This window comes from Caloenas nicobarica, chromosome Z (assembly GCF_036013445.1).
Source record: "Caloenas nicobarica isolate bCalNic1 chromosome Z, bCalNic1.hap1, whole genome shotgun sequence".
Classification (NCBI taxonomy): domain Eukaryota; kingdom Metazoa; phylum Chordata; class Aves; order Columbiformes; family Columbidae; genus Caloenas; species Caloenas nicobarica.
Window position 1 is genome coordinate 18,588,575 of NC_088284.1, and position 18,573 is coordinate 18,607,147.

Genomic DNA, 18,573 nt, shown 5'->3' on the forward strand with positions numbered 1-18,573 from the left:
GTGCCACGGCCGTCCCGGCACCTCCCTCCGGCCAGACCGGGCTCCCCGGCGGCGGCGCGGCTCCCGCCTCACCCCGCGGCACCGGGCGGGAGTCGCGCCGGGGACGTTTCCCTCATTCCCCCCCCCGGCCCCCTCCGCCGGGAGCTGCGCGCGGCCTCCCCGCCCCCCCCGCCCCGCTCTTCGTTACCCCGACTGTACCCCTGCCCCCCCCGCCGCCACGTGACGCGGCGCGCATGCGCGGGCGCGGCGGCGGCCCGGGGCACATCTGCAGGCTGACGTCAGCGTGCTCCGCGCCGTCCCCCGGGCGAGGCTGCCAAGGCTCCCCGCTGCCGCCGCGCTCGGCTTGGCCGGGGGCCGGCAGCGAGAGGAGGTCTGGGGCTACTTCAACCAAACTTTCCTGAGTCCTTCCTGCTCTGCCTGCCTTCCCTCTCCCCCTCTCTCTCCCCCCTCCTCTCTGTCTCTCGCTCCCCCCTCTCCCCCCCAACTCAGATGATATTCACATGGTATTTTGCACAGAGGAGGCTGCTCAAGAGGAGGGCACCCACCCCCACCCCAATATAAGCCTGTTTTTCCTTCCTTCCTCCTCCCCCCCCCTGCTTTTTGTTGGAAAGACAAAATGTGCAGGGTGATAGGTTGGGTGAATTGATGGCATCCTTCCTCCTGCCAAGCCGGCCCGTTTTCTAAAAACCCCTTGTAGGAAGGCTAGAGAACTTTATTCTGTTGGAGAATATAACCCTGATGGTTGCTTGCACAGAGGGGAAAAGCAGAGAGGAATACGGGGATCGTCCTGTGCAATCTCTATTGTTTGAATCTTACTTTATATCAGAAATTGAAGATGAAAACGGTAAGGAAGATTTCACGCTATTCAATGAAACTTTTTGCTTTTCTTGTGTCCCGAATAATGGTGCGTGCAGGGCTTTGGGGAGCGGGGGGAGTTTTATTTGCATTAGGCGAGGTGGATTTGGAGTAATTTCAGACAGAAACCTTTGAGGATGGGGGAAGGGGGTGCGAGGATTTTCAGCTGAAAAGTGTAGTGATTTATGAAGTAGCGTCTCGAATAGTGTAAATTTTTTTTTAGATTTTTCATACTTTTAATACTAAGTCGTTGGCAGAGAGGGGGGAGAAAAAAAAAGTCAAACAACAGATGAAAACCAAATCAGCCCCCAAACCGCGACAACCCACAGCTATTCTGGATCGCTTTAAGTTTAAGAAGCCCAGCGTCTGGCCGTGCCGTGTCCAGAGTTGTCCGCTGCTGCGGTCAGACAAGTGCATATTTTGTGCGGGGGCTCGGAGGGCCGGCGCGGCCGCCGTCCCGCAGCCCGATGCTGGCGGGGATGTCGGGCTCTCGCCGGGCTCATCAGGAAGATCGAAGCGTCTGGTTTTGATTTACTTCGAGCCGCTCGGGATTTGCCAGACTCTTAACCCTGCGGAGCCCTATTTATCGGTGTGTGTCTGTCTCCGCAGCGGCCCGGGGTTCAAAGGGACTTTGTTTGGTGGGAGGAGGTAAGTGGGCTCTCGCTCCCTGGCGATGCGTGTGCGGATTTTGTCTTCGCTATTTTCCTTCATTGTTGTACAAGAGAGAACAGAGGGGAGAGAGAGAGAGAGAGAGTCAGACTCTTGTTTTTATTTGGGCTGCCGGTGCAACGAGTTTGGGCCAAACGCCAAGTGTCTGGGTCACACGCGTTTTATCCAAATAGATTCAGCGCTGCTGTCTGGAAATGGGCTGCTGAAAGTTAACTTTAGGATCAACTCCACCACAGCAACCAGGCTCTTCCCTTCAGCCTCTCTAAGGAGGAGGGCTTTTTTTGTTGTTGTTTTTTCCTTCTGGATTTTCTTTGAGGGATGTGTGTCTGGTGACCTCCAACTTGCTTTAATACTAGGTTTTTAAATTTTTTTTGTGAGTGCAGACGCGTGTATGCAATATGCATGTGCATACGTGTTGGGCTGTGCGTGTAGCCATGTATTTTTTCTCGTTGACTTTTTTTGCATGGGGGGGGCTGAGGGGAGTGTTTGCTTTTTTTTTTGCATTACTACCCACCCACCCCCCACTCTCGAAATGCATTGACAGCTGACCCCTTCGGCAGCGGGAGGAGGCTGTTCAGGGGGTGGCTGGCCCCGCCGTACCTCGGGGTACGCACAGCAGCAATTCTGTTAACCACCCCCTCGGTTTCTGCTTAAGTCCCGGGGAGGAAGGATCTGTTCTTTCCCCTTGTACGCGTCCCCCTGCCCGCCGCCCCCCGGCCCCCGTTTGTTTTCACCGAGCCCTTCCCGGCGCGGTCTGCGCGTCGCTGTTTTCGCCTGGGGAGCTCCCAGGGGCACGGCTAATCTCCGGCTTTTGAAGCCCTGCAACGCTTTTCATTGCCAGCCCCGATACCTGTAATTGAATTTGTGTGATTGATGTCCGCCCCCCGCCCCGTCCCCTCCCGCCGCCCTCTCCATTTCCTTAGCAACCACTCGTCCTACCGGCGCGGACGGCCGCCCCTGGCCGCGCCTCACCGCGGCGCTCCCCGCCGCTCGCCCGGGCCGGGGAGGGCGGGAAGGCGGCGGGCACCTCCGGGCGGCGGGGGAACCCTGTGCCTCCCTCCTCCGGACCCCTGGACCCGAGGGGTGTGTGCGGTGACTTCCCCTCCCGGGGCCGTTTCCCGCCCTACGGGGAGCTCGACGCATTTGTCGCTCCCTTCGACCCGTCCGTTCCGCCCCGAAGCGTAACCCTGGGTTTGTCTGTCTGAGCCGGCGCTGCAGTGTGGTTTCGGCACCTCGGCTGCTAGCGGGAGACCTTGTCGCCGCCTCCAAGCCGCGCCAGAGCCTGGCGGTTTTGTTCTGTAGTGGGCGCCCCTGGTGTGGAGACCCTGGGGCCGGCGGGGGCCGTGGCAGCCCTGGGGGGAGGCGGCCCGTGCGGTGATGCTCCTGGGATAGCGGTTTCGTGGCAGTTTGCCCATCTCACAACTTCATCTGCCTTAAGGGACACATTAGTTGCCCAAGGCGTCTTTGCTTAGATGGAGGCTCACACGGTGGCTAGCAGTTTGGCTAGCCACCCCCCATAATCCACTTTGTGCCTCAAAGTCTTCCGGTGTGTGTTTGTAGCCTTTTTTCTCCTAATGGGAGTTTTAGTGGGTAGCAAGCTCATGTCACCTGTGAGAGAACTGACACTCTTGTCATCAGGACCTCCACAGAAGTGCCAGTGCTGTGCACCTGCCTTCTTATCAGCATCTTAGATTTTGAAAAACGTCTTTCTTTTTTTTTTTTTTTTCCTGTTTGGCAGAGCATTTATAATTAGGCAGGAGCTGTGGTTTTAGGCAAAGGTTCAGGACATGAAACACTCTTACCGGCGGGTGAACGTGTAGTTCAACCACAAGATGGAAGAAACGCTTCTTATTGTAAGCTTAGTGTTGACAAAATGTGTCATCTTGACAACAGTCAAAAGTGGAATGCTGAATATATGCTACCTAAGAAGATGGAAAGAGAAAAGGTTATAGACAGTGGATGCTTTGAGGTTCATACTGGAAGTACTATATCTGGAGTTACAGTGCTTCTATCCTTCACGTCCATTACTACCCCTTAATTTGGAGCATTAATGTCTGCTTGTATCAGGGCTCAAGATGGCTATAATACTTTTGGAAAAGAGGTTAAAAATTCTGCTGAAGCTTCTAGCAAGCTTAACATGACAGGAGATTTTTCTTGTGTGAAGCTTGGAGTGGGTTGACCATTTCACACAGACCCCTGCAAAGGTACTAGATATGGATGCCTATGGGACACTGTTCACCAAGGACCACCACGTGGGCCATTGGTGTCTAAATAATGGGCACTGTAGTTCACGTTCAGTATTCTGAGCTACCTATCTCCTTAGGTACTACAGTTTCAGGAGGTCTTAATGTTGGGATAACTTCTTATCAGCTTAACAGGCTGAATATGAACTCCCCATTATGATTTTTTGGCTAAGGAAAAGCTGTTGGGCAGTTACTTCTAAATGTGGCAGTAACGGGCTGTTACTGGACTATAGTGTCCAGTTCTGGTGCCTGTGCATGAAAAGGGATGCTGATGAATTGGAAAGGGTTCAGAAAAAAAAATGCAGAAGTAACTAGACTTCTGGAAATTGGATTGCACAGAGTGACGTAAACCAAATAGGCTGAGCTGCTTATCAGGAAGTGTCAAAATGTGCTTTTATCAGATCAGAACTATCCATGCAAGGGGAAGAAAGCAGCTTATTAGTAGACAGGGATAAAGAAAGGTTCAGTGTCAGGAATTTGAAACGGGATGTTCTCAGATTAGTACACGAAATATTGTGCCTTATTTCTAACGTAGCTGAAGAGTATGGGATTGATTACATCTTTTAAAAACTAGTAGAAGTCTAAAAGCTGCAACTAAATATTAGCTAGGAAATAAAGGTTTTACATGGAAGTCCAGACCAGAGATTTTATTAATATGCTTTGAGGCCTTGCCACATGTGAGTGGAATAACTAAATTCTTATGCCACCTCAGGAAAAAATACCACCAAGCCCAAACTAGGGGCTACAAAACCTGCTACAAACCTGATTGAATTCTGTGTGCTGTCTTGAAAGACACTTTAAAAGTAGGTATTGGAATGATTAGATTAACTTCATTTATGTGGTAATAAGTAGATGTGTTTCAAATTGACGAAGAAGTTTCCTAATATTCACTGTGATGTTAATAAGTAGGATTTGCATGGTGTTGATTTTTTCTGAGATGACAGGCTACAACTCTTTAACCTTTGCAAATAATCCACTGGCTGCAGGGGTATTAACTGTCTTAATGAATGTTGCAAATTATTCCCAGAATTTTGGAAAGGCAAATTTATCTAGTGCATGTGTGACTATGTATGCTTTTATAAATTTGTTTTTAAACAGTTTTCCCTTGTTAGATACTCTGTTTCTCCATTGTCTGCTTCAGCAGAGTTTGTTCTATGCACAGTGTGCTGGGACAGCTTAAGAGGACTGCTTACTACCAGCTGACACAACACATGGTTTGGTGTTCCATGATACTGGACGGTTAGCGGACGGCATAGATCTTCCATTTAATCCCTGGCTGCAGCTAGACCAGCTTTTTAGTATTACAAATGAAAAGGAAATAATATTACTTACTCAATCTTGTGACATGCAAAATGAAAATAAAAATAGGTTCTACTACATCAATTTGTAGTTAAGATATATACAAAACATTTTTGACAAAAAATATTTGAAAAATTAGAATGTGTATGATGAATAGCTTCAGATGCTGAAATTTTTTCTTTGGTATTAGAACATGCAGCACTCCTATTTAAGCGAATGAGAATTCGGTCTGCATAAGCAGAACCCAGGCCCAAGTATTAACAAAATACATGCTGCAGAAAGATCAGATAACCGTACTCTGGATTTTTTCCCAGGTTCTTCCTTTGTCTACCAGTGTATTGGGTCTAGTTACTCACGACTGAAATCAATGAGTGCATAGCATTGATTAGCTGGAACAAGTTTGAACACAGTATTTGAGCAACAAGAAACCTTAGTTTTATGAGCTCTTACGCCTATTTAATGTAAAGTCCATATGTGCATCTTAAGTTGCATGGATCTGCAGTTCATGTTTTTTGTAAGATTGTGACATTGGGCCATAAAAGTGATAATGTTTGAATATTATTTCAAAATGTTATGTTAGCTCACTATGATGGCTTAGTGTTTTGCAGTATAGATCTCTTTCAGTAGAAAGAACTTGCTTTGACTCATTTTGTTTTGTTTTTCAGGAGAAGAAATGGAGCAAGTTCAGTAACTATCCAGTCTAACATCTTAACTGATATCTTAAGGAATCTTACAAATACTTATTTTGAATTGAGAAAATGACTGCAGGTATAGAAGAAAGTACAGGTTGTTGGAAAAGAATACCTGTCAAAAAGTGGAACATCCAGTAGTTAATTTGGAAGTATTATAAAATAAATATACCTGTTATGGTGCGATTCTGGAGTGGAGTTAACTCCATAGCACACAGGTAGCTCTTCAAGGACAAAAATAATTTAAAAAAATAAATAAAAGATTTCTGTTTTTCTAAATTATGGAATTTTTTTGGAAGACGTGGACATGGATTTTGAGTCTAGTCATGGTTTCATCGGAATTTCACAGTGGAAACAGGCTTTCATATAGTTCTCAAGGTAGGGTTCCGACCTCTGTATCTGACAAGGAACATCTATTTTTGCTATTTTTGCATTGTATTGGGTAATATTTTCTAAATCACATTTATCTAGTTCATGAGATCATATGGGCTCTACTCTTAGTTTTATCATGATTCATTGTTATGGAAGTTTAAATACAGCAAATCTGATTAGATTTTTATTTTAATTTCTTTCTGTCTACTTCTAACTGTAGGAAAGCCTTCAAATTCAATCTAGTAAAATCTTGTACTTGATAATAGTTTAGAGACTTGCCATAAAACAGTGAACATGTTTTCAGATTAGGAATTAAGAATCTAATATTACTTCAATCCATTAACATTTATAGATTTTTAATGAAATGAAGAGCTGTTTACATGTTTTTACAAAGTAACTATTTTCATTACTACTGTTTTTATTCTTGCAGGTGGATCTAATAGCTTTTTTCTTTGAATAGTATCACTGGGAAGAATATGTCCTTCTTAGGTTAGAATGTAGACCCAAATGCTTACACATTTTGGGTAAACAGGAAAAGATACCTATTTAAAAACTGTTGTGTTTTCAGTGACATCAAGTTAATAGGAAACTGAATACATTTTGTTGACTTAAAGAGAAAGAAAATATTATTTTATTTTATTCAGTAAAACACTACATCTTGTGTTTACTTGAAAATGACTTTTACTCATAAAGGTGATGAGATTTACCCAAGTATGGTTTATGTTTATACTACGACTTGTTGTTTCCTGTTATATTTTCTTCTCTTCTATGCCCACTCCCTGGACTGTCTTACCTTGTGATTACAAAGAGGAATTCCTGTCTTACCTTGAACACTACCAACTAACAATCCCAATAAGGGTTGATCAAAATGGAGCCTTCCTCAGCTTTACTGTGAAAAATGCTAAACCCTCAAGAAGGAGGAGGAGCACAGACCCTTATGACCAAGAACTGGCAGCATCTAAGTTATTTTTTAAACTTTCTGCCTATGGCAAGCACTTTCATTTAAACCTGACTCTCAACACAGATTTGGTGTCCAGACATTTTACAGTAGAATACTGGGGGAAAGATGGACCGCAATGGAAGCATGATTTTTTAGACCACTGTCATTACACAGGATATTTGCAAGACCAACACAGTACAACTAAAGTGGCCTTAAGCAACTGCAATGGTCTGGTAAGTGCACATTACATGTTCTACTATAATATTGTGCTTGTCCCTTTTAAATTACAGAAGAAGAACTTAACTGGCATATCTTTCAGTTTTTTGGGTCCCCATGGAAAGCAAGCAGACAGGAAGGTGCGGAAAACTCCTAAAATCTGGTCTGGGTCATAGGGAAATGTAGTCATCAGTTTTTCAAGCTTAATTGTAAGTACCAGGACCCAATTATGTAGTCCTTTAGCAGGCAACATTTTCAGTGTTTACAGTGTCTGCACAAGGGCTGCAAGATTAGGTCTGTGCTGAGATCCTTACAGGTTATTAAAATGTTCCAAGCTCAGGGGGTAGGATGAGGAAACAGTGGATAGTTTAGGATGCTGAGTCTCTCCAGAGAGATGTTGATTGAACTGAACACCTGCTTTCTGCCTCTGAGAATTTTGAGTAAATAGAACTTTGAGTAAATAACAGAGAATAGGAAATGCTTGGTGTAGGATTCGAGAATAGGAAATGCTTGGTGTAGGATTCGTCACTACTATAAATTCAAAGAGTTGTAGAGGAAAGTAGATCCTATGCAAGTAATAATTTACAATTTTTTAGAAATGTTTCATTCACAAATTGTAAGCAGTTGCATTTAAAAGTAGGATTAGAAAGTCTTGTCTCTTGTATTTTCATTTCTTCTTTTACTGTTTATCTTCTGATCATGATGGTAGTACTCGCATGGGAGAAAGATTCTTTTATTCCCCAAAGAAATCAGAAAACAAACACAAAAATTAAGAAAAAAACCCAACAACCCAGACTACTGAGTAACAAAATACTAAAATAGAAGGGCATTACTAGGTAATTTAAATCAAGAGCCAGTAATTTATCTATGTATATATTATGGTTATTCATTCTGGTTTTAATTATACTAGCACACTGCTCAATCTTCTTGTTAGGAATAGGCATATCTAACTAATTGCTATGGGAAAAAGGTTACACAAACTTGCTAAACTAATTCCTGTTTGTCCTTGAAAATGCGGTTGAATAATACATCTTGGGTTGTTATTTACAAACAAAAGCCAGCTGCTTCAGACCTAGATAGGTTGAATTACACCCAACTACTTTTAGTATCCCTGATACAGTCAAGGTTAACATTTTGGAGTACTCTAGAGGAAAAACAATTTAATGGGGATTTCCATGGCTAAGTGAACACTTTCAAAGAAATGTAGTTAAAATGGCGTTCCGTTGAGTATAGTATCACAGTTTGGTTAATGCAGACTTGTAGTGGATAGGTCTGAATTTAGTACAATTTTTGCTTTGGTTTTGCAGTTCCCATATAATAACTTTTTTGTTACAGTTATTTAAGCTCTTAAACTAATATATATAATCATTTTGCTTTTGAGTTTGTTTCAGCTAAAAATACTAGGGAGACTAAATCCTGACTTTCAGGCTGCATGCCTCTGTCCCTAGAGTTTCTCCCAGTTAAGGCACAGGCTGGTTGGCTTTCTCAGAGCCTGCAGTCAGTGACATTGTGCTCCCATTTCAGCTCCTTGCTGACTTCGGCCAGGGGATGAGCCAAGAACCCCTGCCCTTGCCTTTGCTGACTCTTGTTTTCCTTTCATGTTAGGAAGACAAGAGTGGGATGAAGCAGGAAGAAGTCCGTGTTTTCATGTCAGTGTTGCCCACCTCTCACTCCTCATGGCCCTTTTTTCCAAAGAATTTAGCAGTATGGGAGGTGTTGTGGTGAAGCAGAAATTTTTTTTTTCCTTCTGTGCCTCACACTGTGAGATGACATTTAGCGTTCCCATTGCTGCACGTTTTCCCTCAGCCTTGCTGTTTGCTGGAGTGAAGCCGCCCGTTGTTCTGTGGTTCTAGGTGTCAGTACGTTATCAGAGTGTCTGTAAGTTAACGTTAGGGTGGAGTGCTTCCCAGTTAAATCGTCATCTTCAGTGATTTTAGTTGTTGTCAGCCCTTATGTGTTTCTTCCAGGTATTAAGGCAGCCTTAGTCTAGTCTCTAGCCACATCATGACTGGCGCTCTCGAGTTCTTAATGATCATGCCTCTTACTTGGGGCTGCACATGTTGGGTGTCCAGTACATGCCCTAGAAAGCCCGAGTGACAAGCGTGTGAGGCTCCTGTCGTGTTCCAGAAGCAGGAGCAAGGGGTGGCATGAGGCTGTTCCTCAGAGAGTAGGAATCCTGCAGAGGGGTGGAGTGAAGGCTTGACTTGGTATCATCCTCTACTGTACAGAAATTCCGCTGTCATCCAGTGTTGGCAGGGCTTTCTGAAGCACTGAGTAGAGGAGTTACCTCTCCATTCAAATAAATCCATCACAGAGTTATTTTTAAATGATGATTCCTACTGACAAATATTTTGTTATACAGCTGCTGGTTAGAACATGTTTAATAAAGCAATTGGAAATGAATATTGAAGACAATATTGTTTTAGAATTAGTGATAGTTCAGAATATGTTGTGCTTAAGGCATTTGTTGTATTTTCCAGTCTGACCGTTGGTCTGTAAGAGACCATCAGTCACATTCTGCATAGTTGTTGATTAACATCTATCTCAAAGTCAGTCATTTTAAGTGTAACTCTAAAACAAGTAGTAATATTTAACAGTGAGTGTTGCTCACAGCAAAATTTAAGCGTTCGGTTTATTCCATTTGTCCTTTTAAGCTTCAGTATTGCTAAGTGAGTCAAATTTCTTCCTCTTAGTGAATGTTTTGAGTTATGCTGTTTAGTTATTCAGGGTGGGCAAGTGAGACCATGATCTAATCAGCATAAGTTGTATGACTTTGAAGAACACTTGTGGTATCTGAGATGAGTTCTAGTGCAAGAAGGGCTCTCTTGGGGTTTCATTATAATAAAAGCGACGAGCAGTCAGTTCATTTCCCTGTCGCTGTTTCCCGTTTCAGCCTCTCCCCCTCTATTTCTCATTACCAAGTGCCCTAGAATTACAGGCTGCTACTTACTGAAGTTTCATTGCAGCAGTTTCCCTCTACTGGGCCCTGATTATGCTATAAATTGTCTGAAGTTATGAGGAAAGCTCTATAATCCAGCGAGCATTCCTGTGAGGAAATTGAAGGTCTTGTCCAGCAGGCTTGCTGGCTGCCAAGCTCATATTTACTTCGTGGACATTACATTTGTGGGTAGATTGCAGGTTTGGCCTTCTCATGAAAGAACCTGCAGCAAGCAGCGTTTTGAGGCCTTTGGATGTTGAGTGCATGGCAACAAGGCTGAGGCATTGCCTGAGCTGGATACGTCGTACTGAAAGAAAGAAGAAACTGGTACACTGGCTGAAGAGAGCACTTCACCTCAAGGGAAGGAAGTTTGTCTAATTCTGATGGGAGCAAGTCTTAAAGAAGAAAAGTTTTGAAGGTCATGATAGTGGAATTGGGCAGAAACCAAACTTTTTGCATTCTGACCGACGTATGTCCTCTACCAGGTGTAAAAGCTTTTAACTGAGTGCTCAAACAAGTTTTCCACAGTAGCAGATTTTCTCATCGTCAAGGTTTAATGCAAGGTGACAAACCATGGCAGATGCTCTCTGTTAATTCTTCCCGCCCCGCCCCCCTTTCCTTAGATAGGAAAAAGTGATAAGAGGGAAAAAGGGAGAGCGACTTCAAGTTGGAAAGGGTTTAAAGGCTTTACTAATGCTACTAATAAGAAAATGATACAAAATATAAAAAAGCAATCTTGAATGTCCCAGAGTAGCAGCAATACGGAGTTGGCGTCACTCCAGCAGCTGCAGGGCAGGCACCCGGAAGTCCTGGGCGGGACTTAACAGCAAACCAGAACTGGATTCAGGAGTGCAGGGCCTGCAACCAGTCCTAGGATGGCAGGCACGGCAGGCAGGGTCCACTTCGGGTGCTAGCCATGGTTGAAGAGAGTGAGATCCTCGTGATCTCCCTCTTATATAGGGTGTATGATGCATATGGGATGGAATACTCAGTGGGTCAGTTTTAGTTACCCGTCCTGTCTGCCCCTCCTTGCAAATATGCCCCTCTCGTGATGGAACATGTGAAATCTTCTCAGTCTTCTTGGCTGTCATAGCAATAAATCTAAATATGGGGCTTCTTCTGCATTCCATTGGCCACTCTTATCTGTCTTGGAGTGAACAGTGTCTCAAAAAATATGCAGTTACTTAGAAGGTACTTAGAAGAACTTGGCTGAAAGGAAAATTCAGTAAAAGAGAACCGGTCTTGTTTTTAACAAAACCAAGACACTCGTTTTGACCTGAAAAGCTCAGTAGTGGGAAATACTTTAAAATGTGTAGAAAGTGAGTATTATTAGGAAAGTGAACGAGAGGTTAAATCACACTTTGAGGCTACTACAGTTCCAAGGAAATGTTTAATGTAAAAGGCCAAGTGTTTCCATGGCATATGAAGTTCCATACGCTGAGTAACATTTGTGCTGGGTAGCACAGATGTCTCTATCCAAACAGAAATGATAAAGAAAGCACAAGAAGTAGGCTGTGGCTAAAAACATGACCTTACTTGGTTAAAAGAAGAATTATTTTGCTAGAAGACTGCATGTTTGTTTCATGTATTCCTAAATTCATAGATGTATACATTAATCATATTCTTCTTAAATTAGATCATTTGAAAGCTGATTCTACCATAAAGAATGCATCTACTTTTATAGATTATAAATTGCATATAGTGTGGTATTCTTGAATTGCATGCAAAATAATGTCTAATTTATAAAGATCAGAAATGATACTGAAGAGGATTTAATGTTCTAGATCAGTATCTTTGGAGTTCTCTTTGGTACGAATATGTATTTTCAGTATAGAGTTGGTATTCAGAAAATTATATATAAGCTGTCTCTGTCCAAGTTTTAAGGTGTCTTGTTAGTTTCCATGATGTACTGCCTCAGGCCAGATGACTATTTTTTTTTTCATCTTTAAGAACACAGTAAGCTAATGCAATTGTTTTCCTCAGTCGTAAAACCACCCTGAAGTGTATAGCCAGATGTAGATATACTGAACAACATTGGCATGTTTTCAGAAGTTTCCATTACTACTACTTTATATTAAAAATGGATAAAGCATAGAGTCTAGAAAGGTTCAAGGCATGGAGAAATTGTAAAACAGTAGCACTGTGTGGAAAAGGCACACACTTCCTTGTCCTCCATAATTCAGTTCGCTTCTGCGACTGATGGGCATCCCCCATCTGAAGGAGGTTAAGGCCCCAGCTGGACAGCCTGGCAGAAGAAGATTGCTTTTCACAAATTCAGGGGAACTCCATGTGGATTCACAGATTTGTCTGAGCATGTCAAACTGCTGGATCCAGACCTTATATATGTTAGCAGGAGTTGGCAGCCTGTAGTGGGATTGGATAGCACAGGACCTCAAACAATCTGTTTCATATAATAATCTTGGGAATGTTGCTTGTAGTAACCTACTTGGGGCATTCGGCTTGTATCTTAAATTAATGGTATTTTGTCAAGACCTTTTGCTAGTCATTCTTATATCTTAATGATCTTTATTATGCTTTGGAGCAGAAGTTTGATTTACAAACTGTTCAAATGCAATAGCAAAACTAACAAAAAATCAACATTAATTCCTTTTAATGCTTTAAAAGATGTTGTTTCAATCTCCTTTTTCAACTGTAATTGTGTTTTGCTCAAATAGTAGATTATAAGCCAAAACTGGGATTTAGAATGTTGGTTTGGATGTAATAGTGTAATTCCCACTATTTATTAATCAGGCATTGCTGAATGCATATACAATGGAAGTATCTCTAGCCACGTGAATTTCTTAAACTCGTAATTATAATAAATGCTGCTTGTCACTGACCTAGGTATTTTTTATGTACACAATTCAAAGTGCGTCTTAAAATCAGCTACAGTGGTTAAACAAGACCACTTAGATCAGTTTAATATTGGAAGACCAGTGTTATCAAGTCACTTGGCTAGCTGCAGCAACTGATCACATACATATTCTGACTGCCTGGTGGTAGTGTAAGTTAAAATTTATTTATGGTTCGTCAACTAAATGTTACTAAAATATCTCTTAAACCACCATAGTGTTTGAGCAGATGAGATCAGATGTCAGCTAGGCACAGGAAAGATTAGCGATAGTCCCCTAACCTTTTTTTATGGCTGGTACCTGAAGGAACTATGATGATAGTTTGCAGACATTCATACTGGTTTTTGCAAATGCAAATATGCAATTTGTATAGAGAATTAATGCTGCAATTAAGTATTGCTTATGGCATATGAATTGACTCACTCTCACTAACGTCATATCACTGCTTAAAACTGTCAGTTTCAATATCTAATATAAATGTTCATGTTTAGACTTGTTAAGCGGGCTGGACTTGAGTATGGACATGAAGGATGTATGCTCTGGAGTAATCAGATTTAGGTTAAGACCTGCTGCGTAGCAGAGACAGAGCCACACTTTGGATGGTACCTATGTCTCCCCAGGCTTGGCAAGAAGTGGACGGCCTGATGGTGTTGGCCAGAACCACTCTGCAGGACTCTTTTCCTGTGGCAACATAATACCAGAGCTTATAATGGCTCGGGATTCGCCTGAACCCAGATGTCTGACATCCAGACTGGATGCAGTCCAGACTGTCAAGGTTCTTTCTGCACATCTGGCAAACCTAGTTACAATTTAGTTTATATTTTCAATACTATTTAAGCAGCAGTGTACCAGTAAATGATTTATATTCTAGTAAAGTCTTAGACTCCCAAGTAACAAGAAGGCATTGTGAGAGGAATTTGATACCAGCATCTTCCAGGTGAATATAGACCCTGATGTTAACTTCTTGAGTAAGTAATTGAGTTCATAATGAAAAATACCAGTGAAGAGGAACACTTACTGTTATAGTCACTATGTAAGGAATGTGTAATTGAAAGCTTCAGTGTGTTCATACATATATTTTCAAAATTTATAATAGAGTTATATTTGAAAAACACTGTTTATTCTGATATGTTATACAGGATTTTTTATTTCGTAAGTTTTATGTCGTTACTGAAATCCGCTTATTCCAGGGGTAAAGAGCAGCAGGCATTTGATGTACAAAGCAGCAGCAGGACAGGAGCTTTGACCAAGAGTACAATGGCAAGCCTTTAGAAAAGGCTTTAGCATATTTAGAGCAGATGTGGAGCAAGTGGTTTTACGGCTGATCATAGAGGTCTCATCAGAGGAAAAAATAACACCTTTAAAAATGGCTTATGCATAATACTTGCCTTACAGATCAAAGGTATGGTAGAAATTTGTGAGTCATCAAATGAGGATATGAATGCAGAAGTTCCTGCTTCCATTCTTCTACCTGATAAGTAGCTCTTTCTCCTGGTATAGAAAGTTCACACATTCAGAATTTTCTGGATATAGATACCAGAATTTTTTATTTAGGAAATATAGGTATAGGAGTCTGTCAGGGCTTATTCCCCAGTGTTTCTATATCTGAAAGGATCCCAAAACTGGATTTTCTGCTGAAGTTCAGTTTTAATTGCTGAAGGTTCAGGAAATTGCATAGTTGGCCTGAAATCTCCCCTTTCTTCCATAAACCACTTCCTGTTTGGAAGAAGCCGAGTTCACAAATGTGAAAGTTATGAGAACAGAATATCTACTATTCTGCACTGCAGTATAAGGAAAAAAATGTTCATTTGTTATGGAGAATGAGGTCTAGTGCACAGTCTGCAACGACTCGGATTTGCCAGATTTGTGGCAAGATCTTTTGTGCTGGTTTGACTGAAAACGAGTTAATTTTCCTTCATGCAGTTAGAAACCTTTCTTTATTGTAGCTAGCACAGTCATTATTTGGATTTAGGTTGAGGACAAGAAGACAACACGCTGGGACAGAGCTGTCTGAGAGCCAAGGCCTCTGAGCTCTGCCCACAGGTGTGAGGAGTGAGGAAGGGGGGCAGGGATGGGGCAGAGCTTGACTGACATCCAGGCTGATCACTAAGAATATTCCATCCCATTAACGTCATGCTCCGTATTTAAGGAGAATCAGAATATTCCAGCTGAGTTCTTTCCTCGTTTGGTTGGAGCCAGGATGGAGACCTGTTGGGGGAAGTTCTGTTGCGGAGTTTCTTTAGTTCAGCCTCTTGCCATCCTGCTGTTGCGCAGAGGCCTCTGGGCCTTTCTGCCTTTTTCTCTCTTTTCTCTCTGGGATCGGCTGTTGGGATCAGGTGCTGCTGCCTGGGACTGGCTGCTCGGTGTGGATGGAGTTCGTGAGGAATTGCCTTGAGTATCTTGTATTTTATATTCTGTTTCTATTATATATATATATGCTTACTAGCAGTGTATTAGTATTTTGTTATTTTATTGAACTGTGTTTATCTCAATCCAGATTTCTCCCTTCCCTTTTGATTCTCTCCCCTATTTGGGGAGAAGGGAGCGAGCGAGCGGCTATTGTTGTTGAATTGCTAGCTCAGGTCAAACCACAACACCTTTTAAGGAATAAATGCTTTGTAGATAGTGTATCCAAAATTAACATTAATAATTTGATTTTAATTACTAGCTCATTTTTGGAATTAAGCATCTGAATGTAAAATGCTGAACGTTTTCCCTGAATATATGTTCTGAAATGAATCCTTCATGCTCTTTTCTTTGATGCAGTATGTGGCTTTAAGCATCCACCAGTATGGCGTCACAGGGAGATATTGGTCTCACTATTTGAGCAAGACCATTTTGGCTTGGTGTTGCTTTTAAAGGATATGAATCACATAGTTTTGGAACGTCTCTGTGAAGAGATTATTTGTCGTACACTGAGAATATCTCCTTCTTTCTTACCACGTCACCAAAAATGATGGGAAAGAACTCCAGAAATAGGGCAGTGATGTTTGTATTATTTTCTCATTGTGTTGCTTATAGACACTTACTCCTGCTCCCACTAAAATCTATGCAGGCAAGCTGCCTCATGTATTGTTTTCTATGTTGACTTACAGTTCTGGATTTCTTCACACAGATTGTCGTCAAATGTTTTTTGAAGTTAAGCTTTTTAATAGGAGTTTTATCTTTTGTGAGTTTTCATTTTCTTATTTTCTTCTTTAAGCATGGAGTCATTGCTACAGAAGATGAAGAGTATTTTATTGAGCCTTTAAGGAATATAACCGAAGATTCTAGTAACTTTAATTATGAGAATGGTCATCCTCATGTTATATACAAAAAATCTACCATGCACCAGCAACATCTCTATGATCACAGTCACTGTGGAATCTCAGGTAAATGAGTATGAGTGTCGTTCCTTTTGAAAAATTATAACTTTATTTTAAAATCTTGCTTGGTTCACATGCCAGACAGTGGAAAATGTAGGAAAGGGAATCCTCCTTTTGGGTGATGCAATGTGCCCTGTTGAAAAGTAGCTTTGTTTTTATTTCAGATTCAGATTGAGAGTATAGTGTCTTTCAAAAACTGAGGCACTAGGAGTAAGTCTTGTTTTATACCTGTGTTGTGTATAGTGGTAGTAGTGAGCATAGGCTTCCTCAAAATGTGTTACGAAATGTACTTTGTTCCCCACTGGAAAGCACGACAGCTCAATGTTTAATACATGTTCCATCTCATTTGAGGAAACTTGACATGCAATAAATGCTTTAATATTATTATTAGTAATGTATTTGGAACTAGAGTCCACATCTTTCTTGTTTATAGAAGTTTATAGTGTTTTGATACTGACTTTTGGGACAGTGGGTTACTTCAATAATAGTCACATATGTGATTTACAGGTGCCTTACGAGAAGGATTATATAGTTTTGATAGAAAGATACTTTCCTTGTGCATTCCACAAATACACTTTTCAAGTACTCCTTGATGTGATTTTCACTTGCTTAAATGGGAAACTAACTTTTTGAAGACATCATGGAGTAAATCTAACAAGTTGTTTTAGAGCACTAAAATAATGGATTTTTCCTGTAATAGAAGAATGTTCTAACCTCGTAATTTTTTTTTTCGTATCTCAGAAATAGCTTGTTCTTAAAAGCTCCGTCCTGGACAGTTGTATTCCATGAGATTCAGTGCACAGGGCAGGCTGACAAATACTAATGTTAAAATAAAATAATATCACTGTTCATTGATGTAACTTATTTCAGCTTCTTTTGGAGGTTGTAACTTTACTGGCACCTGCTGACTAAATTTACAGTACAGATTGTCTGCGTCCATGCTTGGGAGACAGTTTTTCCTGAGTGTTTCAATTAACTGTGTTTAGGGAGTGTCAGACTTTACGTATGTAACTTCTGTTTTCCTTTGGAAGTATTATTCCATCTACATGCTTCTAATATTGCAAAACAAGTCTCCTAACCATTACTGCCTGCTAAATGATTGCAAAATGAGACTACTAATGTATATTTATTTTGTAGGGAAGGCTGTCATTTAAGCCTCTTGAAATAAGTGGAAGGATTGTGAAATGTAGGATGATGCAATTTTTACTATTATTATATCCCTAGAAAAAGAAAGGATATTGGCCTCTGTCAGATATTATCTCCCAGATCAATGCTTAGGAAGTAGCTCTCCAAGTGAGAATGAAGCAGTGGCATCTAGTTTGGTCAGGTTGCATTCAGTCATTCTGATGGTATCAGTTGTATGCATCATAGGTTGATCAGTGCTATGCATCTTGCATGCATTTTTTGTGAAACCTGCAGTAATCTTTAGCATTTATTCCTTTGCATATTTGATGCTGCATGTGTTCTTGGAAGGTTCTGTGCATGTCCTGAGCTTTAGATCTGTCATATCCTGAAGACTTTAATTATTGAAATACTAAAGCATTGCTTTTTAAAAGCCTGTGACTACTATCATGCTCATTCATCTCAGTTTCTGCTTTTCTTGTTGTTCTGCATACTACTTTCACTCCATGAAAATATCTGAAAAAATTTGCTGTCCCCCAAAAGTTAAGGTCTCACTTTTCCAGATGGTGTGCTATTTTAATGTTCTCCCCATGGGCACCCAAAACGTTTCAAACTCATTTTCTGAGCAGCGTTGCAGATTTATCGCAAAGTGGTATGGCATCCAAAGCATCTCTGGAATATTGAAAAAGTAAAATAAAATATTACTTTTCAATTTCACAGCTTTCAGACCCCAGGACTAAAGCCAAGTTTACAGTAATAACTTATTTTGCTAGTAGAATAAATCTTCAGGGCATTTGACTGGTTTTAGAAGTTTTGAGTAGTCTAATTTTGTGTTTTGAAATGTGGTTGTAACAAACCAGTAGGTGCTTTTAGGCAGTATATAATTTATTTTGTCTGGAGACTGATTTTAGCTTTACCTTCAGAACAATTTTGCCAGTATAATATGCTGGGAGGAATCTGCTTTTGTAGCTGTGCCACTATTCGCAGTCTGGGAAGTTTCCCCTACTGTAATC

The 18,573-nt window shown here is 41.4% G+C and overlaps 1 protein-coding gene across 2 annotated transcripts in view; it reads left to right on the top strand.

Annotated features, from left to right (window-relative positions):
- Positions 1 to 629: 629 nt before the first annotated feature.
- Positions 630 to 18,573, top strand: part of ADAMTS6 (ADAM metallopeptidase with thrombospondin type 1 motif 6) — a 152,091-nt gene continuing 134,147 nt past the window's right edge. The window contains exons 1-4 of one of the 2 annotated variants that reach the window (XM_065655824.1): positions 630 to 844; positions 5,732 to 6,133; positions 6,936 to 7,300; positions 16,276 to 16,444. In XM_065655824.1, coding sequence (XP_065511896.1) covers positions 6,037 to 6,133; positions 6,936 to 7,300; positions 16,276 to 16,444 — 631 coding nt within the window. In that variant the 5' untranslated portion in view covers positions 630 to 844; positions 5,732 to 6,036. Of the gene's footprint in view, positions 845 to 5,731; positions 6,134 to 6,823; positions 7,301 to 16,275; positions 16,445 to 18,573 lie in introns of those variants that run through there. The other variant, XM_065655823.1, reaches the window with a different exon arrangement.